The 22,505-nt window shown below is 52.9% G+C and overlaps 9 protein-coding genes across 9 annotated transcripts; 6 read left to right on the plus strand and 3 right to left on the minus strand.

The window, feature by feature from the left end:
* Positions 1 to 1,033: 1,033 nt before the first annotated feature.
* N0V89_004696 (uncharacterized protein) lies at positions 1,034 to 5,233 on the plus strand (the record flags this gene model as incomplete). The annotated part of the gene is made up of 5 exons (XM_056213478.1): positions 1,034 to 1,076; positions 1,279 to 2,540; positions 2,705 to 4,059; positions 4,178 to 4,385; positions 4,643 to 5,233. 5 exons carry the CDS (start codon positions 1,034 to 1,036, stop codon positions 5,231 to 5,233), a joined length of 3,459 nt encoding a protein of 1,152 aa, XP_056073786.1.
* Positions 5,234 to 5,738: 505 nt separating this feature from the next.
* Positions 5,739 to 6,182, plus strand: ECM15 (UPF0045 protein M15; the record flags this gene model as incomplete). Its single annotated transcript, XM_056213479.1, has 2 exons — positions 5,739 to 5,916; positions 6,007 to 6,182. 2 exons carry the CDS (start codon positions 5,739 to 5,741, stop codon positions 6,180 to 6,182), a joined length of 354 nt encoding a protein of 117 aa, XP_056073787.1.
* A 1,086-nt stretch (positions 6,183 to 7,268) lies between these two features.
* On the plus strand, positions 7,269 to 9,086 carry MDM34 (ERMES complex subunit; the record flags this gene model as incomplete). Its single annotated transcript, XM_056213480.1, has 1 exon — positions 7,269 to 9,086. One exon carries the CDS (start codon positions 7,269 to 7,271, stop codon positions 9,084 to 9,086), a length of 1,818 nt encoding a protein of 605 aa, XP_056073788.1.
* A 776-nt stretch (positions 9,087 to 9,862) lies between these two features.
* On the minus strand, positions 9,863 to 11,198 carry N0V89_004699 (uncharacterized protein; the record flags this gene model as incomplete). Its single annotated transcript, XM_056213481.1, has 2 exons — positions 9,863 to 10,827; positions 10,880 to 11,198. The coding sequence occupies 2 exons, from the start codon at positions 11,196 to 11,198 to the stop codon at positions 9,863 to 9,865; spliced, it is 1,284 nt and encodes a 427-aa protein (XP_056073789.1).
* Positions 11,199 to 12,292: 1,094 nt separating this feature from the next.
* N0V89_004700 (uncharacterized protein) lies at positions 12,293 to 16,008 on the plus strand (the record flags this gene model as incomplete). Its single annotated transcript, XM_056213482.1, has 4 exons — positions 12,293 to 12,390; positions 12,717 to 13,795; positions 13,844 to 14,864; positions 15,102 to 16,008. The coding sequence occupies 4 exons, from the start codon at positions 12,293 to 12,295 to the stop codon at positions 16,006 to 16,008; spliced, it is 3,105 nt and encodes a 1,034-aa protein (XP_056073790.1).
* Positions 16,009 to 17,247: 1,239 nt separating this feature from the next.
* On the plus strand, positions 17,248 to 17,856 carry N0V89_004701 (uncharacterized protein; the record flags this gene model as incomplete). The annotated part of the gene is made up of 1 exon (XM_056213483.1): positions 17,248 to 17,856. One exon carries the CDS (start codon positions 17,248 to 17,250, stop codon positions 17,854 to 17,856), a length of 609 nt encoding a protein of 202 aa, XP_056073791.1.
* Positions 17,857 to 17,918: 62 nt separating this feature from the next.
* On the minus strand, positions 17,919 to 19,011 carry N0V89_004702 (uncharacterized protein; the record flags this gene model as incomplete). Its single annotated transcript, XM_056213484.1, has 2 exons — positions 17,919 to 18,951; positions 19,007 to 19,011. 2 exons carry the CDS (start codon positions 19,009 to 19,011, stop codon positions 17,919 to 17,921), a joined length of 1,038 nt encoding a protein of 345 aa, XP_056073792.1.
* Positions 19,012 to 19,559: 548 nt separating this feature from the next.
* N0V89_004703 (uncharacterized protein) lies at positions 19,560 to 20,583 on the plus strand (the record flags this gene model as incomplete). Its single annotated transcript, XM_056213485.1, has 5 exons — positions 19,560 to 19,802; positions 19,896 to 20,228; positions 20,285 to 20,363; positions 20,411 to 20,485; positions 20,534 to 20,583. The coding sequence occupies 5 exons, from the start codon at positions 19,560 to 19,562 to the stop codon at positions 20,581 to 20,583; spliced, it is 780 nt and encodes a 259-aa protein (XP_056073793.1).
* A 466-nt stretch (positions 20,584 to 21,049) lies between these two features.
* Positions 21,050 to 22,064, minus strand: N0V89_004704 (uncharacterized protein; the record flags this gene model as incomplete). The annotated part of the gene is made up of 2 exons (XM_056213486.1): positions 21,050 to 21,890; positions 22,006 to 22,064. 2 exons carry the CDS (start codon positions 22,062 to 22,064, stop codon positions 21,050 to 21,052), a joined length of 900 nt encoding a protein of 299 aa, XP_056073794.1.
* Between the last annotated feature and the right edge of the window lie 441 nt (positions 22,065 to 22,505).

Here is a 22,505-nt window from a genome sequence, read left to right on the forward strand (position 1 = left end):
GGGAGTCGACAGCAGATCGTATGCGCAAAGTGTGCTAGAAGCGGTATGCTGCGTCTACAGAAGTAGACAATACATGGGAGAGGGGGCGCATGCGCATGTAGCCAAACAGCTCGCAGTCTCGGTCGCGTTGCGCGTAGACGTGCACGATGAGGCTCTCGGCTGCGGGCTGCGGGCTGCGGAGCGGGTCATAGTTGCTGGGATGTTCCAGTGGAGGCTGGCGCTAAGCAGAGCGAGAGAACCTCGCCTCAACACCGATCTTCTCCAACAGCGATTCACATAGTTGTATGCTTGTACTGCCTTGGAGAGTAGCCGCACTGCGTGATTTCGAAGCCAGCACTACTGCTCAATTTGCATCGATCGACATGTTCCCCGTTCAAGATACGCCTGGTTCAAAATCATGAAGTCAACAATGTCTTACCTTCCGCGTCAAAGCAAATCCGAATTTGAAAGCTGTCTACGCAAATCGTTTGCTCTTGCAAATGCTTATTGACTGTCGTATTCTTTGAATACCAACATCTCGTCTAGAGCACGATCTACCAGGCATGAGGTCGGATGAAAAAATCGCATGGCATCGCTATAAGCTCATGGACGTACCCACTCTTCACCTTGCTGTGGTGCGAGAGGTCTTCTCCATCCCTGTGAGGTTTTACAAAGCTAGGTCTTCTTCATCCATGTTGGTCCAGCACCACCTTGACTTCATCCCACTTCTGTTTGGACTATGCTGAGGTACAAATCGCTCTTAATCCGAATCACGGTTTCACATTCACCCCTACTACAAGCTGCCCCACTTTGTACTTTGTTCACATAAGACCGTCCCCGTCACTTGTGTTTGTCTAGCGGCTTGTTGACCGCCTGCTCCTTCCGTTTGTGCTGGGCGCACCCTCCACCAGACCGACGCGTCTACGACAATCTCGCCGCACCGCCACATTTTACACAAGTTACGCAAACGAGACACCGCCAGTTTGCGATAATGGGGAAGAAGAAGGGTTGGGGCCGGGGAGGCCAATCGAACAATCGTTCACGCGGCGCCAATATGTACGACGCGCTTGCTCTTGGAAGCGGTGGCGACGAGTACGGTAAGCAATTTGCCAACAAGTGTTTGAGTACCCGTTGTTTCCAGAGGACACCCAATACAAATGCCGGAAGCTGTCGAATACGTGCTTTTCAGTCTACTACCTCACCCGCCATATCAGAAGCACCCTCAGCATCGCATAACCTCACAGTTTCTATCACTTCTGTGACATCCACATATCATTCTCCGGGTCACTAACTCAGTAGGCTCTGGGAGCATGAACGCCCATCTTGTGGAGCGCTTGCGCGCGGTCCAACTCCAAGATAGCTATCCGGACCCTGAGGTCGCCCCTCTGGCCAGGCCTTCGCGTACTAACAACGATATTGATAAATATTACAAAGTTGCGAGCAAGTCGGTGGCCAATGCTGGCCCATGGCTTCATAAGCCAGAGTTCCCGACGTCCTCTGAACTTTTCCCAGACGTCTTGACAGGGACAGGGTTTACAGAAGGCGAGCAGATTATCAGCTTCAGCGAAGAGCTTCGCCCAAACAAAGTGGATGGCGATTACGAGTGCAATGAGGAGTACCTTGGCACGCAGTACGAACTGTTACGCGAGGACGCTATCCGCCCACTGCGGGAAGCTGTTCAAGAGGTTAGGAAGGACCCTTGGCGAGATGAATCAGACTATCCCTCGTCAAGTGGAATTGGTATTTACGAACCGGTATACTTGAAAGCGGTCCAGTTCTCCTTCCGCGGGCTTTCCGCTAAGGTCGCATTCTCCTTGACTCGTGTCAAGAAACTTGTCCGATGGAACCAATCGAAGCGCCTCATTACCGGAACACTCGTCGCGCTATCGCCGGCAGACGATGCCTTTCAGGATCCTTCTAAATGTCTTCTTGCGATTGTTGGCGCAAGGCCTCTCTCTGCTCTTGAAGCAAACAATCCTCCAGAGATAGACCTATTCTTCGCTCATTCAGAAGAATACGATTGGGACCCAGCGCGGAAATGGATTATGGTTGAGTCTCGGTCGTCTTTCTTCGAAGCGAGTCGTCACACACTCCTAGCTCTGCAGCATATGATGCGAGAGCCGTTTCCTTTATCTGAGCATCTTGTGAAGGCTCAGAAGGAAGTTGAGCCGCCAGAGTACGTTCGACTTAATCCTTATACCGACCTCAGTCCCCTCGTCAGCCTTGACGAGGCTGATAAATTCCAAGACGTGAATATTCTCCAGGAGTGGCCAACCGGTGATAGCTTGACCTTGGATATTTCTCAGTCTAAAGCGCTGAAACGGATCATGACTAAGAAGCTAGCTGTTGTACAAGGCCCTCCAGGTACTGGCAAAACGCACGTTTCTGTTGTTGCGCTCCAGGCAATGCTGCAGAACACACGCATTGATCCTCCCATCATCGTTACCTGTCAAACCAACCACGCCTTGGATCAACTCCTTAGACAGGTGGCTGAATTCGAATCAAGCTTCATTCGGTTGGGCGGTCAGACGAAGGATCAGGATAAGATTAAGCAGAGAACCGTAAGTACTGGCAGCTGAGTGTATCGAGGCGATTCATCACAAACGAAGGATAGCCAAACTGACCAGAGTAGTTGTACGAAGTGCGATCTACGTTTGAGCAACCCAGGGTTCCCGGAAGCCGCAAGAACCGCGCGATGGGTGCTATGAAGCAACTGACGGCAAAGATGCAAATGCTTCTCGCCCCTTTTGATAGAGGCCAGCCGCCACTGGACCAACGTCTCCTTGCTAAGCTTGGCTTGCTTACTGAGGAGCAGGCCGCATCCTTGGAGATTGGGGTAAAGTCCGTCATGGGTATTCCCCAGACTACACCAGGGATACAAATGGAGCAATGGCTTGGCAGGTGCATTGAGCGATGTGAGCATCCTTATCGGCCCGACGATTTTGGCATGCCATATGAAGAAGATGATTTCGACGAGGCCGAGCAGTTACAAGAACTTGAGGCTGAAGCAGTTGCTCGTGATGACGACGACGATATAGAGGCTCTCAGAGGTCCCATCGCAGCCTTGAGTGACAACTATCGGGGCCTAAGGGGTTCAGACTTGAGGACTGAGGCCGACGTTCGTCGCAAGCTCGATGAAGTGGAAGATTTGGCAACAATCCGTGTTGAAGACCGTGGGACCATTTACAACTACTTGTTACGCAAAGCGAAGCAAAGCGTTCTTAGGGAGTTCCGAAACCTCGCCAAGCAGTATGATGAACAAGTCCATCTGAAAAAGGTCGGACAGTGGGAAGAGGACCAAGGGATCCTTCTGAACCAACGAGTCATTGGGATGACTACTACTGGGTTGAGCAAGTACCGTGCTCTTATCTCAAGCCTGAGACCTAGGGTAGTTCTGATTGAAGAAGCAGCGGAGACACTGGAAGCTCCTGTTACGGCGGCCTGCTTTCCGACATTAGAGCATCTAATCCTGGTTGGCGATCACCAACAGCTGCGACCTCACTGCAACGTACATGAACTGGAGGATGAGCCTTTCAACTTCAACCTGTCGCTATTCGAGCGCATGGTCTGCAACAACATCGAGCTTGATACGCTGAGGCGCCAGCGTCGAATGATCCCGGAGATACGCCGTCTACTTCAGCCGATCTACGGTGATAAACTGAGAGACCATGCGAGCGTCTTGAGCGGGGATAATCGACCTCCTGTCGAAGGCATGGGTGGTGTCAACTCTTTCTTCTTCACCCACGAATGGCCCGAGTCGCGAGATAACAACCAGTCAGCCAAGAACGAACAAGAAGCTGCTATGATTGTGGGCTTCATTGATTACCTCGTTCTGAACGGGGTAGACCCAGCGAAGATTACTGTCTTGACGTTCTACAACGGCCAGCGCAAGCTCCTTACCTCAAAGTTGAGGCTCCATCAGAATCTTCGTGGTCAACCACTCAAAGTCGTGACCGTTGATTCTTACCAAGGCGAAGAGAACGATATTGTCCTACTTTCTCTGGTTCGAAGCTCTAGGGATGGGAACATCGGCTTCTTGTCGGTCGACAACCGAGTCTGCGTCGCGCTTTCTCGCGCTAGGTAAGTCGACTGTCTAGCTTTTAAGCTTCTACGTCGTAGTGTTACTCTACGGTTCACTTGTTCAAGACAGACTGGAAAAGATCTGTGAATCCGTTCCATATAGCTAACAAGAGCACAGGCGGGGATTTTACTTGTTCGGGAATGCAGAGAAACTCGTCTGCGGCAGTGACACATGGGAAGCCGTCGTAAAAGTCCTATGGGGACGTGCCAACAAGAAAGAGGTTCCAATCGCGGGTCCATCTAAGCGCATAGGCTACCATCTTCCACTTACTTGCCAGAAACATGGCAACAAGATTTTCCTCGAAGAGCCTCGCGACTGGGAACATGTAAGCGGAGGCTGTGGCGAGAGGTGTCGCTGCCTGTTACCCTGCGGGCATACGTGCATGCTGGCCTGTCATCCGTAAGTTATTTGCCTCCGTCTCTCTCTTTGACAACGCTCATTCAATGAAGGTTTGACAACTCTCGCATCAATTGCATGCAGCAGTGCAACAAGCCCTGCAGCACGTGTGGCCAAGCCTGCAGCCAGATCTGCTCCGACCCTTGTAGATGCACGTATTGCGACCGTCGTACTGGCGGCAGGAAGGCCATGATCAAGCCAGTCCAGAAGACGACCAGCGCCGTCCAACAAGCAATTCCAAGCGCCTCGCTCCACACTCAACCTCCTACGCTTCCAACAGCTCCCACAGTTCGCGCAGCTGCAGCCCCAATGATTGCAGCGCCGGACACGGTCTCAGAGAATTCTGGCAGTACTCCCCATCAGTGGCAGGCCTACGCCAACGGGGGCGTGAAGACAGATGATGCTATAGCATGGCAAAAGAAACGCAAGGAAGCGGCTAGATTCCAGGAGCTGATATCGAATGGCTCTTCTGCATCTAGCTCACTTCCTTCGGGAAAGCTCATACAGGTCTCACCTAAGAAGAAGATCTCCCAGCTGTCCTCTGCAAACACGAACCTACTGATTGACTTGGTCGATGATGGCGTACCGGCAGCGGCAGCGGCAACAGGACCGACAACCCCGCGTAAGTCTAATTCTGGACGCACGTCCTACAAGGAGAAGTTCTCGTATGTCGGCGAGATGACGAGTCCGATTAGCGAGAAGGAGAATGGGAAGGTTGAGCAGAAGGTGGAGGAGGAGGAGCGTACTCCTACACCGGTGTTCAATCTGCTGGACTGAGGGCTCTCGGGCATGAAGATGGTACGATACGGTGGGAGTATGACGCTTCTATTCTCTGTCCGTATGAGGGACAGTTGGTGGCATCGGTATTCAATTGTCGAGAAGGACACAACGTAGGCGTATGGAGTCATGGTGCCCAGCTCTCGTAGCAGGGGTGATGTACTCTCTACGAGCATGGCGGATAAAGGTTAAGACTTAGAGTGATACCACTCATGAATACGACATTGATCTTTCCACTTCCTCTTGCGTGTGCGTGATATTGGTCGCTACAGGCAAACGATCATACTACCAAAGCCCGGGCTCACGCTAGATGCAGTTCGGAAAACAGTGTCTCCTCTAGTTTCTGTGAATGCTCTTCGCTCTTTCTCACAGTACTTTCGTGTTGTGCGCGAAGCCGCGAATATCCCACAGTTGGATCACGTCATCACTCCACCTTGTAACCAACCAATCAACCCCGCAGTTACCATGCAGAGAAACTCTACATCGGCAAACAACAAGCGCAACGATGGCATCTTCGGACGATCTCACAAATCTGCAGACGCCTCCGTCATGCACAGCGGACTTTTGTCTCATTCCGCTGGGCACGCCGACGGCGTCAGTGTCTAAAGAGGTAGCTGAGGTACAGCGGCTGCTCAAGAAGAGCGGCCTGGAATACTCGATGCATTCGGCAGGAACTACTGTTCGTAAGTCCAACATAACGCTTTCTCTATTATAACAGTTTGGTATTCGATGTACGACTCTGTGGAAAGGGGCATGAAGCTGATCAGAAGCAGAGGGCTCGTGGGACGATGTAATGAAGGTCATCGGACAATGCCACGCGATGCTGCATCAGAACGGCGTGGTCAGGATCCAGAGCGACATCCGGATTGGAACGAGGACGGACAAGAAGCAAGGGTTCAAGGACAAGGTTGCGGCGGTGGAGAAGCTGTTGAAGGATGATGCGGCTTGAACGACTTCACTGTATCGGGTTCGATCTGACGAAGCGATGGTGCCTTGAAGAGCCATTAAGCGGTGCACAGCCTAGCATGAGAAGACCCAAGAGCACGGAATATGATGGCTGTCAATGTTCTTGTGTACCACGGTTGCTACGCTGCTTTCACGTGTGACCTGCACCAACCAGACCCTTGTATCTTGACGCGTTCGAAACAACATCAACAACAACAGAGTTCACAAAGCATCGCGGACGTCACACCAGAGCCATCGCGTCTATCCCGCAAGCGCGATGTTTGATGTGCCCGCCAACGCCAAACATGAGTCACAGGGCTATAAATGCTCGAGTTATAACCGCCCCCTTTTCTACGATTCGCTGTATGCTTGCTCGACCTGAGCCTTGCTGGGATGCTCGTGAGGGTTCGCAGTGTTTTGGGAGTAGTGACAGGAGCGCCGTGGGTTTGCGACGGGGATGCGCGTGTGGAAATTAAGGAGATGCCTGTATCGACTGGGGTTGAGGCCGTGATGTTTTCCGGCCAGCGCCGTAACAGGAGCCAGGGAAGAGGATGCGAGGATTTGATAAGAAATGATGTGCCGCTGCGTATCGATTGACACGATACATAGCGTCTGCAATTACTGTGTACATCCCGCTCTCACCACTTCTCCAGACTTGACTATTGTTACTGTGCCTTAGCTCCGTCATCGTCCGAGACGTTCGCAGGTCGCACGGCCCCTGCCCCGAAGAAAAAAGTTCGGGATCCACTCGTCCGCAGGCGAAGCGAAGCTGCACCCTCTCTGCATCATCGCCAATCCTGAGCCTGCCAACTTCCGTCACTTTCCCTCCTCACACCACCGTCACCCGCCCATCGCCTCGTAAAGCCGCCCATCGTCCGGCTTATTATTTCGTATCGTCGCGCCGCAACGCAACAATTGTCTGGTATATTGGACGGTGCATCGCAAGGCACTGTTCACGTGGGAACCAGGAGGAATGCACGCGACCCCTTCACGAGCCAAACCTCGCCGCAGATAACAACATCGCCCATCGCTGCAACACTTGGCGACTTCATAATACCGCCCCAGCGCCTCGCGCACACAGTAGCACATAATGGCTTTCAACTTCAACTGGTCGCCGCTCATCGCGGATACGTCGAGAGCGCGCGACATGCTGACGACCGCCTTGAATAAAGGCCCCAAGCCGCCCATCATCGTCGACGACATCACCGTCACCGAGCTGAACCTGGGCTCGACTCCGCCCGAGCTGGAGATACTAGAGATTGGAGATCTGGCTGAAGATCGGTTCCGGGGCATCTTCAAGATGACGTATACGGGCGATGCCTTCCTGACGCTCAAGACGAAGGTCCAGGCCAACCCACTCAATACATATCTCTCCACCAAGCCCGATTTCGCATCACCGGAACCTCTCGCTGCATCAGCTGGGTTGACGATACCGCTGCAAATCACGCTGTCGGATATTAGGCTGTCGGGGTTCGTCATATTGGTGTTTTCGAAGCAAAAGGGCATTACCCTCGTATTCCGGAACGATCCGTTAGAATCGTTGAAGGTCTCATCGACTTTCGACTCGATACCGTTTATCAAGAACTACCTCCAGAAGGAAATTGAAGGCCAATTACGTGTGCTCTTCATGGAAGACTTGCCGGCCATCATCCATCGGTTATCGCTACGGTTATGGTCACCCGAATTCCAAGAGCTCGATGCAGAGACGGAAGAAAGATTAGACAGCTCAAAGAGCACTATTGCTCCTATCGATCCTCTGTCCAGCCCACCGCAAGACGCCGTGGATGAGTTCGGCAACCCGATCGATGCATCGCAAATGGCGACACTTGCGCTCGACTCTGCTTCGGAGATACACGCTTCTTTCTCACAAAAGAACATGCTGCGACTCGCGGCACTATCGCAGTCTCAACAAACACTATCCCTTTTCACTCCAAATATCCGCGAAGCCGTCTTCCGCGCCTGGGCAAGCAACCCCGAGCGTCCAGACTCCGGCACCTCAACACCCGCACTTACCCAGTCGAGCCTGTCCAGGATACAGTCTACATTCGCCAGCGTCAAGTCGAATGCCTCGTCTGTTGCCTCAGGTAGCACAGGACAAGATACAAATGCTTCGCGACCCACCATGTCCTCAAACTACTCCTCCGCCGCAGGTTTGAGTCTTGGTGCCAACCGATCCCGCGGCCACCAAATGCGCAAGCGCAAGAAGCGCGTGGTCGACCTCCGAAAGAACCGCGATGGGGCGGAATCCTCCGGCCTCTCCACCGAAGCCAACACTCCGCTCCCCAGCACCACCGTGTCGGAAACCGCCAGCGTCATCCCCGAAGAGCGCGAGCGAGAAGAAGTGCCCATCGCATCAACGCCACCAAGGACACCTTCCAAAGCTACGCACGGCAGCCTCGACGCCGGCGAACCAAGCCGACTTCGCGAAACGGAAACGTCCGCCCCAACCGACGGCCTTCTCCCACCCGCTCCGCTCCTGTCCCTCCCACCCAAATCAAAGGCGAAGCAAATGGCTTCCACGCCTGTTCACCACCTCGTCGAGACCGAACAGCAAGAAAAACGCTCCTCCCGCCCTCCACTCTCCCACAACCGCCTCCGCTCCACACAACAGGCTTCCTCCCCACTCCTGCGCTCCCTCTCCTTCGACAAAGTATCCTCGCTCTCCGCTGCGCATAACAAGGGCCCGCTCTCGCCCCCTTACTCGGAGAGCACGACGAGCTCCTCGGGCGGCATCCTCGAGCAAGCCTGGATGCTCAAGATGGCGCAGGAAATCGCGAAGAAAGTGCGTGAGGAGAAGGACAGGAGTAGGAGTCCGAGTCCGCCGCAGGGTGGGCGGTCGTCGAAGAGGTCACAGGGGCTGTGGGAAGCAGAGGAGATGATGGAGGCGCCGCCGGCGTATGTTGCGTGAAGCGAAGAAGGGGGGAGTCACGATGTTACGATAATGTGTCACGATGGCGTTTGAGGGTTTTTTTCTTTTTGTCGCTCGCTTGCTCGCTGATCTGTCGTTTTCTTTCTTTTGTTTGGTTTTTTGGCATGTAGGAAAAGTGTGGTTTTGGAGCGTGCGTGCGTGCTTGTGTGCGCTTTTAGGCGCGTATTTGCTGAGCGCTTCAGCGTGCGTTGTAATCGTAGTGTAGTATTCTACAGAGCGTGTAACATAGGTGGGTATTGGTAGACGAGAGCCACCTCTGGGCATCGGGAAGAGCTGGACTGTATATATCGGCGGTGGAAAAGGAATGGAGGAAAGGTACTCAGCGGTGTTCAGTGGCGTATACCCAACCTCTGCTCATGTAGCGGCGTTTGAGGAGATAGACAATTGCATTGTTCTCCCTTTACTCGGTCTCCTACGGTTTCCTTGATGTGGATGTGAGTCCAAAACATACTTAGTACAGGACTTGTCAGACACGAGGAACAAAGGCGTGTCTACAGCTGAGCGCATACCCAAGGCTTGACTCAGCGCCTTTGCATCCTTCCATGCATCGTAACTTATGCAACACCCTGCACTCAGATCTCGGCACAGCCTCCCCTCACCAGATCTCGAAACTAGGTTTTCACTTCTTCATTATACTACTACTACAACATTCAAATAGCTATATACACCGAAGCTATGCTCACTACTACTACATCCGTCTACCCATATACACCTTGCTCTACGCACTCTTTTCAACCCTGCAAGCATAAAAACATCTACGTCATGTTCTTAAGCAAGTACGCAAGACCCGCCCACGTCTCCTCGCCGCTGGGCTTGATCTGAGCCGCAGGCAGCACGAAGCCGTTCGCACCCGTGTCGCGAAGCTCGACCGTCATCGAGTACTTGACGCCGGTGTTGCTGCCGGCATTCTCAAGCGCGTAGTCGACCGAAGACCCGGAAACTTGGTAGATGGTGGAGCAGATGGGACCGGCGGTGAAAGTCGTGCCGTGGACGGCTTTGAGCGCAGCGACGGCGCCCTTGGCTAGGCTGGCGTAGCTCGCGGAATTGGGGATCGTGCCGGAGCAGGTGTAGCCGTAGGGGTACATCCACAGCTGGGAGTACGAGTGGATGTCCATGTAGAGGATTGCGCCCTTTGAGCTGGCCGCGATGCTGTCGAGGTGCGCGCGGAGCGCCTTGTTCTCGACGGTGTCGCCTTGGGCTTGGCCCTTGTAGTCTTCGGCGCAGGGGTTTGTCGAAGCACCGGCGGCCTGGCTCCAGTGGTTGGGCCAGTTGCGGTTGATATCTGTGCCGACGCAGCTTGAGGTGGTGATGGACTTGCGGTTCTTGCGCCACATGCGGTCGGTGGACTGGGTGTAGGCAAAGCCGTCTGGGTTGACGATGGGGAAGATGTAGAAGTCGTACTTGTTCTTGTAGGAGGCGTCATCCGTGTTGGTGGAGGTGAGGAGCTGGTATGCGGCGTACTCGACTACCATTGTGGTGATCCATTCGCGAGCGTGCACAGTGCCGTGCCATACCACACCCTTCTGCGAGCCCTTGCCGCCTGAACCCCAGATGTGGATACCCTGGATGTTACGTCCTTCGAGAGAGTTACCTGCTGTAATAATCTCGGAGTTGCTTGGGTATGCAGCTTGGAGGTCCTTCAGCCACTGCAGATGCTCCGCAATGGTGTGGTAAGCATTGAACCAGGTCGCGTTGGGAGCCGCGGCGGCAGAGAAGTCGGCTGATGTACCGTTAGTGTAACGCCGAGATTGGAGTGGGCCAAGGGTAAATACAGGCATAAGTCTCGAAGATCTCCTCTTGGGCAATTGAAGCACCAAGATCCTCGTGCATGACCAAGGAGCTGTAACCTTGAATTCCGGACTCAAACTCCAAGGCCTGGAGAGGAGGAACTGGAATATCGACGACCGAGCTCGTTGCGACCTTGCCCTTCCATGTGCTCAACTGGAGCTTGTTCATCACCGAGCTGAGCTTGCTAGAATCATCGCCGACGGTGACGCGGTAGACCTTCCAGCCATCGTAGCTGACCTTGTTCTGGACGGCTGCGGCAGATGCCAGGCCCAAGATGGCCGAGGAAATAGCGAAGAACTTCATGGTGGACTTGACGAAGTGAGGCAACGTGAAAGAAGCGAGAACACCTACCGTAGTACTTATAGTGTATACTGGGCGGTCTGGAGCAACATGTACATCAAACAGATCACTCGGTGTTTTTACACCTGCCCGTAACGAGTTGATGATGAGCGGGGGATGTGCCCCGTCCAGGAAGTTCGAAACCCAGGCGAATGGTATCTCGCCGTGACTTAATCTAAAAAGCTGCCATATAAAAGCACCGCACGCGTGACGATTCGGCCGGCCTGTCCTTCCTTAGGCTACCTGCGTCTGAATCCTTGCAACCAGTGGCTGTAAACGTCTCGCTGGCTGTGGCGACCACCACTCGTGCCGCCAAAGAGTCTGGGCACAAGGCTTATCGACAAGCTTAAGTGCAGTATCTCAACGATTAGCTCCCGGAAGCTGGAGAAGACAAAACGATGGTGGCTTGGTACTGCACAACGACCTTCCATATTGGATGGGGCCCAGGAACATCGCTAAGGACGGTCAATCAGGCTGCGGGGTGCTGGCGAGAAGAGGAAGTTGCAAAGGACCAAGCAATTTGTCGCGCATTACGCTCTGGGCATTTACGATAAGAGTGTAGGGCGGTCATGTTGGATAGGTGGTGCTGGTGTTTACGGTGGAGGTTGGAGGAAATGCGGAGGGTCCCACAAATGCATCGCGCGAAGATCTTGACACTAGCGAGCACACCGCAAGAAGCAGGGGCGATCGCGTGACGTGCAATGTTCAGCCACCTTCCCACCAAGTGTGAATGAATTGTTTCGGACTGCGTTGTGTGAGGATTCGATCCGCAGCCGTGCGACCAATTATACGTCACTAAGCCCTTATGCCTCCCAAACAGGCTGTGCACTCCGTTGCACCCGAAACACGAGCACTCCTACACAACGAAGCTTGGCCGGAATACCACTGCGTACGCAACCATCTGAGACCAACGTAAACATTTTGGAGGAATCGTTCTTTCATATGTTCGAGATGCCACCAGAAAGGGTTATAAACTACGCTAGAACGCTAACCGTTTCCGTATTTCAAATGCCGCCTGTTACCGCGGCCCGATGTTTCGTTCATCGTCACTTCTCCGCATGTTCGAGCACATTACAGCGAGTGCGGCCAGCCTTGCGAAACAACATAGTCTGAACACCGAGGCATATATCGGTCGCAGTACCATGAAGGAAGCCCGGTAGCCTATAAGAGCATAGTCGTGGTCACGGTCATCGCCGATGTGTGCACTCGGCTTCCGAACCTGAAGCCGACGACATTTCGCACATCGGACCGCTTCAACAACACCACCCTGGACGGAACGGTAATGACCCGATGGAGTCGACAGCTTCCCCACAGCCGCCCGCAGAGGCCGTTCCGGATGCTGCCCAAGGCGACGACACACCCAAAATCAAGAGAGCGCATCAAGCATGTTTGAACTGTCGCAAGAGGAAGAGCCGATGTCTTTTGTATGAAACGCCTCAATGCCCCAAACCCCCCAATTCCATACTGATAATCGAATTCAAGAGACAATGACGGATCCGTACCCTGTCTTCGTTGTAAGCGAGATAATCTCGATTGTGTACTGGGTGGCAGCAATCGCGGCGGTCGAAGAGTACGTCGCAAAACAGTTGAAGAGGGTATTCTCCCTTCCTTAACAAATTACCACCAAGAGGAGAGTAGTTTCCCTTTAGGCAACGTCGGAACAACACCATGGATCCGGGCCGACCCCGCCTCTCAGCTACCCGAAGGAGACAATCAGCTCCACAGTTCCGAAACGTCAACATCCGAAGAGATGACCTTTCCTAATCTACAGAATCCTTCCGATGCTCTTGGTATACTTGCAAGAGTTGCAGAATCTAGCTCGGAGGAGACTGCGCCCAACAACCATGCTCCACCAGCAACTCAACCTGTCGTCGTACCCCCAGTACACACGCAATCTTCAATGATATATGGTTATGATCCACTTGACAAAGGAACCATCACGCTACCTACAATACACCAATTGCTTGCGCGATACCAGGAGAACTATCACCCTTACTATCCGCTAGCCCGCGTAGAGACCTTTGATACCTCAAGACTGGCCCATACTGCGAAGACAGAGCCTCATCTGCTGACGGCCATTTTTGTCATCGCTTCGAAAGACCTGGTGGAAGAACCCTACATTTATGAAGCATGCTCGGGGCATATGAAGAGCCTTGTCTCCACCTTGGCTGCTGGCGGCGATGCCGGTGTAGAAGCAGTAGAAGCTCTCTTGATCCTTGCCGAGTGGGCTCCCTATACACAAAGGAACTCGGGCAAGGTCGGTAAAGGCGAGGAGGATAAAGAAAGCTGGATGCATGTCGGTTTGGCTCTACGCATAGCTTACTTCCTGGCTCTGGACAAGTACTCCTTCCGATTCGTGGACCAGGAGAAGGACCCCGACCATGACCGCAAGCGTCTCTTGTGGACATCTGCCTATGTTTCAGATCGACACATCTCCATACGTATAGGAAAAGCCTTCTGGTCGAGAGGCCCGGGTCCGCTTACAACGCTTCGACGTGAGGACTACCCTTCGCTGTTCCCGAGAAGTGCAAATCAAGAAGACTATGCAAGTATTTTCCAAGGTAAGTGATTGATTCGTTCTTTTTCCCAGCGTATGCTAATCGGTCCAGCCAATCTGGAACTCACACAGCTCTTCAGTAACGTTCATGACACCCTCTACTCAAACCCGGGTTCCAGTTTCCGCACGCACATGAGTGGCAGTTACATTAAGTTCATCGACGACTTTCGTGCAGCCATATACGGTTGGAAAAGTGTATGGGGTACACTTACCTGCTCACCGCCTCTAAAAGCTTGTCTACTAATGTCTTATGATTATCTGCGATTATATATCAACGCTTTTGCCTTCCAAGCGACGATTCTCCGCGCGCTCCCCGCTGCTAATGGCTCTATAGACCCTTCAGCAGGTGGGCACAGCGACCGGCGCGGATCGAAAATGCACGCTCCACAGCGCGTCTTCGTCAACAACGTAGGAGCAGTTGGAGATGCACGATTCATCTACGAAGGACTTGATGCAGCAAAAGCCATCCTGACCACCGCCAACAACTTCGTCGACCCAGAGAAGTCGCTTCGCTACATGCCACTACGGTACTACCTCTATCTAGTCTATGCCGGCGTCTTTCTCTACAGAGCACGCTGCACGGGCGTCATAAGCAACGACGAAGACCGCGCAATCCGTGCCATGATCAACGAAACAGTCACCCGTCTCCAGCGCAGCAGCGTGGGCGCCAACATTGGGATTCAGCACCCCGGCTCCCGCTACAGCCAGCTGCTCCGTCTCCTCTGGGCCAAAGCACCCCGCAAAGACAAATCCAGCAACACCACCTTCCGGCATCCAGGCACGCACGTAGCAAGTCACTCTCTCGATAGCGGTAGTGGAAACTACCCTCCTCTTCCAGGCCAAAGTGGCGGCTCGGCTCAATCACCCTCCCATACTGGCAGCACTGGTACCGCGGAGAGCCCCGCGATGACCGAGCAAATGGGTGATTTTGGGTGGACTGATCTCGGCGCTGTCGGAAACTTTGCCATAAATGGGAGCGGGATCACAGGACCGGTCGATGAGGCAGCACTGTGGTCGGGTTTCTTGCCGCTGGACATGGGATGGAGTTCAGCCATGGGAGGGTCGGGATTAGGGTGGGATGGTATGGGATTCGATGGAGCTGAATTGGGGATGACTTTTTAGTTGATGTTTCCCTGGTATGTGACGGTACGTTGAGATGCAAAAGGAGGCTAGGCTAAGACTAGACTATCGCGCATTAGCTCCCGTCCATTTGTCACAGCAAACCATCTATGACCAGTCGGATAAAGCTCCGATAGCTTGATAACCTTATACAAGCCCTACCCAGAACACGTATCTGACGCAAACCCAAGTAAGCATATACATCGTCAACCCTCATCCGCGAGACAAGAAGGCCATCATTTACTTGAGATCATGCCGAAAGCCACAGTCCATCTTATCGCTCTACAGCCCACCACCAACGCCTCGAACTTCATCGATGAACTCAAACTAGTGAGCTTCGACGAGCCACCATATATCATCAAGGGCAGACCATGCGGCTGGGTCCAAAGTCCTCGCAGTCTCCACAAGGAAGAACTAACCGACCACGATTGGGACATCTTCCTCCTCACCAAGTCGGAGACCCTCCCAGCTGGAATGGCCGGCTCACTAGCAAACCGTATCTCCACCACCGTCGAAGTACCTCAGGCGCAATACGACAATCTCCTATCGCAAGCGGGCCAGAAGCCCCAGCCAGCGAAAGAAACACCCCCACTGCCAGACGACTGGCAACCAGATGAGGTCCACGCCGGCAGACGAGGCTCAAAGTTCTACGGCAGGATCCCATCGCACGAAGTGCTGGATGCGCTCGACCGAGAAGAACACCCAGGCGAGCTCAGGCTAGATCATCCCATGGCGTGGTTCCTATCCAGCGCTGAACCAGCTAGCATACGAGGATCGCCGACTTGTTTCTTCAATCTTTTCAAGTACAAGAACGGCGATAAGTCGACGCATGATGGCTACATGCGGGGCTTCCAGGAGAAATTCGGACCGGCGGCAGGTGGGCAGATTAGGTTTATGGGACCTGTTGGGGACCTGAGGTTTGGCGCGGGTGACGGACAGAACGGTAGTGGGTGGGATGAGGCGAACCTGACGCAATATGATAGCGTGTGGCATTATGCGTATATGTTGAGTACGGATGTGTATAAGGAGTTGAATAGGGAGAAGGTGAGGGGTCTGGAGGATACGTGTATTCTGATTGTGAGCGAGTTGGCGCTGTGAGGTTCGTGTGTCAATGATGATAACTTTGTGTTTCTGTGAGTGCTTGCGGGAAACCAGAATATCGGTGCTTTGCGAAAGCTCAGTCCCCACCTCTCGGGGTACTGGGTAATGATTTAACATATCTTTAGCTAACCTGTGTACTATAGGAGGCTGGTTACTGGCTAGAATCTATTAAAATTGTATTCCTGGTCGTAGTAGAAGTTAAGATAGGACAATGAAAGAGTTAAGTAGGCCAATAATCAGCCTGCTATAGTACACGATTCAGCTGGCAAAGTGTGGAAGTAGTACCTAGTAACACGGAAGGTGGGACTCCTATCTACTACAAACTGTTGGCGGCAGGTGTTCCGCACGCAGCTGGCAGGAGCTACCTAGCACTAGCCAATGTAGACACTTCTCGCCACCCTAGCAATCCATCACTCTTACATCCAACTTTGTTTCAGCACAAACAGCATATACAAGCCTCCACAAACTCTCTATGTGTAAGGCACCGCTGGGTTGAATGGCCAAAAATATCAACATTTCCCCACGCTGTGGTTTAGGCCCCCGCCCCCGCAGTGGTGAACTGCGGTGCCACACCAGCGACTTGGGATCGCTGATATTCAGATGCCCCAGCCGGTTAAAGGCACCGCAAACCAATAAGATTGCATAGTAACGTCGTACGCGGGCTTGGTCTCGAAACACAACAATATCAAATTGCAGCTTTTCGGGGCGCTTAATATTCTGCATGCCCCTTACCTGGTGGCGAAGAGCAAATGTCGTATTCTTGTATCCTTTTAATTCCTCAACAGCTCGTGCAATTGAGATTTCTACTGATCAGAATTCTACACGATGAGTCTCGGGCCACTAACGACAGCATTCGTACCTGCCCTAGGATGCAATGACACCATCTACGGCAAGATCTATAGCGATGGTAGCGTCAGCGATAAGTGGCACAGCCTGGGACTCACAAACACCACATCCTGCTATCCGAATTCCTTCACCGAAAACGCCTACTATTCTCCTGGATTGTGCCCGTCGGATTGGTCGTCCGCATGTGACCGTATATGGCTAGTTGGGTCAACGAACACTGAGACCAGGGTTACGTGCTGTCCTGCGTAAGCCTGCAGTCACACTCCCCAAAACAGCGCATAGAGGAATGCTAAGAGCTGAGTGTACAGTGGCTATGTGTGCTCAACAACCACGGACACGCTGGCATCGTGGAACACGATGAAGTGTCGCAGATTGTACACTACCACGCCAATGCCCACAATCACCGTCCCGCAAGACGAAAGTGCGACAACGAATTACGTTGAGACGGTACTCGGACCGAACGTCGAGGCTTTCGCGCAACAAATAGAGGTTCGGTACAAGGACGGAGATTTAGAGATTGATGCTTCCACGACGAAGATAGCGTCGTCGCGTCTGGCCGGTCTTACGGCCGCTGCGCCGTCGCGACCGACCTTGAGTGAGAAGGAAACTGAGACTTCGTCTACCAACGGGAATGCTGCTGAGACTTCGGGTGCGAATGGAAATGGCATCGATAACAGTCCTCAGGGTGCGAAGCATGGAGAGAAGAAAGACTTGACTGCAGGCGCATACGCAGGCATTGGTATTGGCGTCGCTGCGGCTCTGGTCGCGCTTGTCGGGGCCTTATTACTGTTCATTCGGAGACGCAACAAAAACAAGAAGCTGACCAAGACGTCGACCGATACGCCAAACACAGGGTGGAGACAAGTGGGTAGTGCGGCTGAGGTTGCCAATTCGACACCGGTGTGTGAGGTAGGATCAAGGGAACCTACGGAAGTAAGAGGTGATCATGCCATGCCAGTTGAACTAGATCCAAACAGAAGAGTTCACCAGTTAGAGTAGTCTGCTATACTCGAACGGACGGACTTTATCATCGAGTCGAACACATACCATTCTCAATCGTTCTACTTTTCTAGCAACCATCTCACGCCATTCAACGTATCCTCTACAAACTCCATGCTCCTCTTCATCTCCGGATAATTAGTCCAGAACATATGACCATAGCCAGCATACAGATCAAATCTCGTCAGCACACCAGCCTCCCTTAGCTTCCTATCGTACAACACCGCCTCGTCCCTCAGTGGATCCAGCCCGCACACCTGAAAGTAGGCCTTCGCTACACCCTTGTGTTCATTCGGATGGTTGAAAGGGTCCCATAACGGTGACTTCTCTTCAGGCTTGTAAATTGCTTCTATCATGCCGGGCTGCAAGTCTTTGAGGACAGGATCCGAGCGGGAGTCATAGCGCGAGCGGTAGAGCGGGGCGAGATGCTCCGGGACATTATACTCAGGAAGCACGGCGGGAACGCAGAGGTATTGCCCCGTTATTGGAGGGGAGAGGGAAGTGTCACGGGACAGAAGGGCGACGACGGCGGCAAGGTTGCCGCCCGCGGAAGCTCCACCGACAATGACACCTTGAGTGGGTGTTGCCTTAAGAGACGGGGAGTTATCGAGTGCCCACTTCAAAGCATCCCAGCAGTCGTTGACGCCGATGGGAAACTGATGTTCGGGTGCGAGTCTGCGTTGTGAATCAGTCGTGCACCATAAGTCCGCTGTGGAGAAGCCATACCTGTACTCCACGTTCACGCACACACAGCCCAGGTCCCGAGCAAACATCCTGCAATTTAGATCTTCATCCGTGAGATCGCCCATACTCCAGCCTCCTTCATGATACATCATAACAAGCGGGCTGCCTCCCTCTGGCGGTCCTTTGACAGGCTGGTACACACGGACGCGGATAGAATACCCATCTCTTGCGGGCACTTCATGCATCGACTCTGTAACTTCATTGGGGATAGGGCCGGGAATGGGATACAGATAGCGAAGTTTTTGGAGGTGTTCCGCACGGCTGGCGCGAACTTCGAAGAAGTCATTGCCCTTGATGTCCATGGGACGAGCTTCGAAGGCCTGTAATAAGTTCATTGGTGCTCTTTGGTGCCTCGCAGAGGTTGTACCTTTCGATAGTCTTTGGCTACCTCGCCAGATGCTAATACCTCATCGCGTGTGAGATGAGCCATGGTGATGTGCTTGTTCTGAGATAATCGGTCAGTCTTCAGGTAGTAAATCACATTAAGCAGGGTGTGCTGACGAATTCGCTCAGTATTCGAAATTGAAGAGCTTACTGTGGAGTTCTGGTCGACAGTACTATATCACGCTCTTCAACGCTCTTGTACTCCTCCGAAGGAGCTGCGACTAGCACGCTAGAATCTTCAACGCTCCAATGCTCAATTGAAACTTCCGGGACTCGTTATAAAAATGTAAATAAGGAATCACCGCTATTTCAACATTCCTCAAGCGTCAGCTCAGGTGCCCACGCAGTAAGCTCGTCCCCATCCCCACGTACGGAAGTCGCGGGGCAAACTCAGGCGGGGAAGCTACCCCGGCTACACCTTCCTCCAATCCAATAACATTCCATACAATCAGCAACCGCAGACCACAAAGACGTCAGATATAACCACGACAATGCACCAACGAAGGACTTCCCAAGCATCCGCCTCCGCTATTCCTCCACCACCCTCCACTTCCTCTCCTACGCACCCCCGCACAATGCCCACCACCCACCTTAAAGCTCCGCTTCAAGGCAAAATCGCCCTCGTGACAGGCGCAACAGGCGGCATTGGCACCGCGATATGCCGCCGTCTCGCTGTGCTGGGCTGCTCGATTGGAATCCATTACAACACCGACCAGGACGCTGCGTTGGCGCTGTTGGAGGAGTTCAAGGAGGAGTACATGCATGCATTTGGGAGCAAGTTCGTGTGCTACGGTGCGGATCTAGGGAATTATGAAGAGGTATGATACGGATTATCTCCCTTTTATCCATCTGTACAGTGAAGGTGTTATGTTGCAAATGTGGATGGAATGCTGACGTTTTGTTGCGGCAAGGTCAAAGAGCTTCATGAACACATCGTCTCTCTGCTAGGCCCGCCGAATATCCTCATTAACAACCATGGCGCTACTATTCAGACTCAAGTCAAATCTATCGACGAGGTGTCTGTGTCCGCTTTCGAAGACGCTTGGCGCATCAATTGCGGGTCTTCCTACCTTCTGACACAGCTCTGCATGCCCGCTTTGGAGGGCGAGGGATGGGGAAGGGTTGTGTTTGTTTCGAGCGTGGCGGGGATTACGGGCGGGATTATTGGACCGCATTATGCGAGTGCGAAAAGCGCATTGCATGGGCTAATCCATTGGCTTGCCATGACGTACGCGAAGAAGGGGGTAAGTGATGTCTCATGTTGGAGTGGTGGTGGATGACCGAGCTTATTTTGTTGCAGATCACAGTCAATGGAGTAGCACCCGCGTTGATCGAGCAGACGAAGATGTTGCCTGGAAGTAGTGAGGAGCTAGCGAAGAGCGAGTATCTCTTTCACAGAGCAAAGGTAGCGCTAACGACATCACAGAGGTTCCTGTGGGAAGACTAGGTACTCCGGATGAAGTCGCGGAGACAGTGCTCTGGATGATCAATACATCGTATGGTGAGTGATATTCGGCACGTGCACATGATTGTAAACTGACTATCCAAGTGACGAATAAAGTCATTGCTGTGGATGGCGGAATGGTTCCGCAACACTGAGTTGCTAACCTTAGCGCCTTGACTACCTACTAAGTAATCCACGCTCTTTTTGCGCCTTACCTACCTACTTCCGTATCTTATCTGTAACATTGCGATTACTTGATTTGTGGGGAATTGGAGAAGAATTGAGGAGAGGCATGTATTGCAAAATAGCTATAGTGCGGCTTATATGGACGTCTGCTCATTGGTAGACAGAAGGGTTCCTCCATTAGGTTTGAGGATCAGGCTTCTTTGGCCTGTCCATTGTCGCTGCCGGCAATACCTTTGCAATGTCGTCCGCATTCAGATTGCCGAAGAACATCACATTACCATTCTGTGAATCATCGTAATTAGCATTGAAAGCCAGACCTGAGAGTGGAAGATCAAATTACCTTTCGTCCCGCGATCTCGAGGTGTCCCGAACCCTGTGGTGCTTCGATCTTTGCCGCGACCACTCCTTCGATCACATTGTCTTTGATGGTCATGATTATCCCCCCCTTGGAAAAGTCAGCAGGAGCTCGGAAGGACGTTCTGGGAAAGAAATTACCTTCTGGTCTGTATCCGCGGGACTCTTTGACTTGAGAGCCTTGATCCATTGTACCAGCTGCCCCTCCACTCTATCGTACCCGGGAGCGTAGGTCGCCCCAAACTTACACATAGTGTGATGGTTCCCTGGAATAGGCAGTACAAGATCCGCATTCTGAAAGGTCGCTGAATCCTTTGTAACAATATGGCCAATATCCACCTTGTCGACATACGTTGGAAACTCCTCAAAGTAGCAGACAGTGTACAGCGGTGTTCCACGGTCTCGGTCCTTCACGTACGTCTGAAGCGCCGCATTGATGCTCTGCAGTTTCGCCGAGCGCTCCTTCAGGTCCTTCAGGTCTTCCGTCTTGATGCCGGTCATCTTCTTGAGGCGTTCACCGAAGCTCCCCCACTCTGCTTTCTTGGAGCCCTCGAACGGTGTGCCGAGGAACAGGATGCCGAAGGTGTGGTCGGAGATTGACTTCCCCTCTTTGTTGACGCCTTTATCACCGGCCACGGCGTTGGCTACTACGAGACCTCCAAGGCTATGCGCGACGAAGATAACGGGCCGGTCTTTCGGGGTGCTCGTTTTCTCCCGGAGGTTGAAGAGGTCTGTTAACAAGCTGGAAGAATAATTGTCGATGGTGGTTTCCTTCGACACTGGGTCTTTCGAGCGGAAGACCGGGAAGAAACTCGCAAATTTCGAGTTGTATCCGAATGAGAGGATACGTGCGGTGGGACAAGCTTTGGGCAGGAGCTCCTCTGGCCAGAACGTCGTCTTGGGGATTTCTGGTGTTTCTTTACTGGTCCATGTACCCCTCCTACTACCGCCTAGACCATGTACAAAGACGATGCTACTTGGCTGTCAGCCGCATATAGGGAAATGCCCATCTCTGTACGTGGTAGGGCTATACATACTCAACGTTCGCGTTCGGCGGGTTCGCGAGAGGCTCACCAAGCCCGTACTCTTCAGACATGGTTTACTCTGGACGAGGTTGCGACTCGTGCTAGAGATCTTAGTGGTTAGTGGACTGCCAGGCTGAGAGCGAGAGGCATTTGTATATGTATGGCAAGGTTCGTCTTCGACTCGCCGGAGGTTGGACCACCGGTCGACAACCCATTTGCTTAACAAGGCAACTGCCTACCCTCGGCAAGTTGATTGGAACCATATGTAGGAAACAATCCACAGCCTACCTGAGGTTGCATTTTGGAGGCGCCAAGCCTTCAGCCTTCCGCAGGGGTTCAACATACAAGAGTCCGTATCAGCCTGGTGGGTCGCTTAACATGACCGGATGTGATGTTCGATGCATCGATTTGTAACGCAGTCAGCATATTGATAATCAATGCGTTCGAATGGGATGTGCTCTCCAACGGAGCCGCCTTAACTTCCGTCCAGCTGAATAGGAGCAACTCAGGCA

The sequence above is a fragment of the Didymosphaeria variabile genome (assembly GCF_027946475.1).
Source record: "Didymosphaeria variabile strain IMI 356815 chromosome Unknown scaffold_3, whole genome shotgun sequence".
Taxonomy (NCBI): Eukaryota; Fungi; Ascomycota; class Dothideomycetes; order Pleosporales; family Didymosphaeriaceae; genus Didymosphaeria; species Didymosphaeria variabile.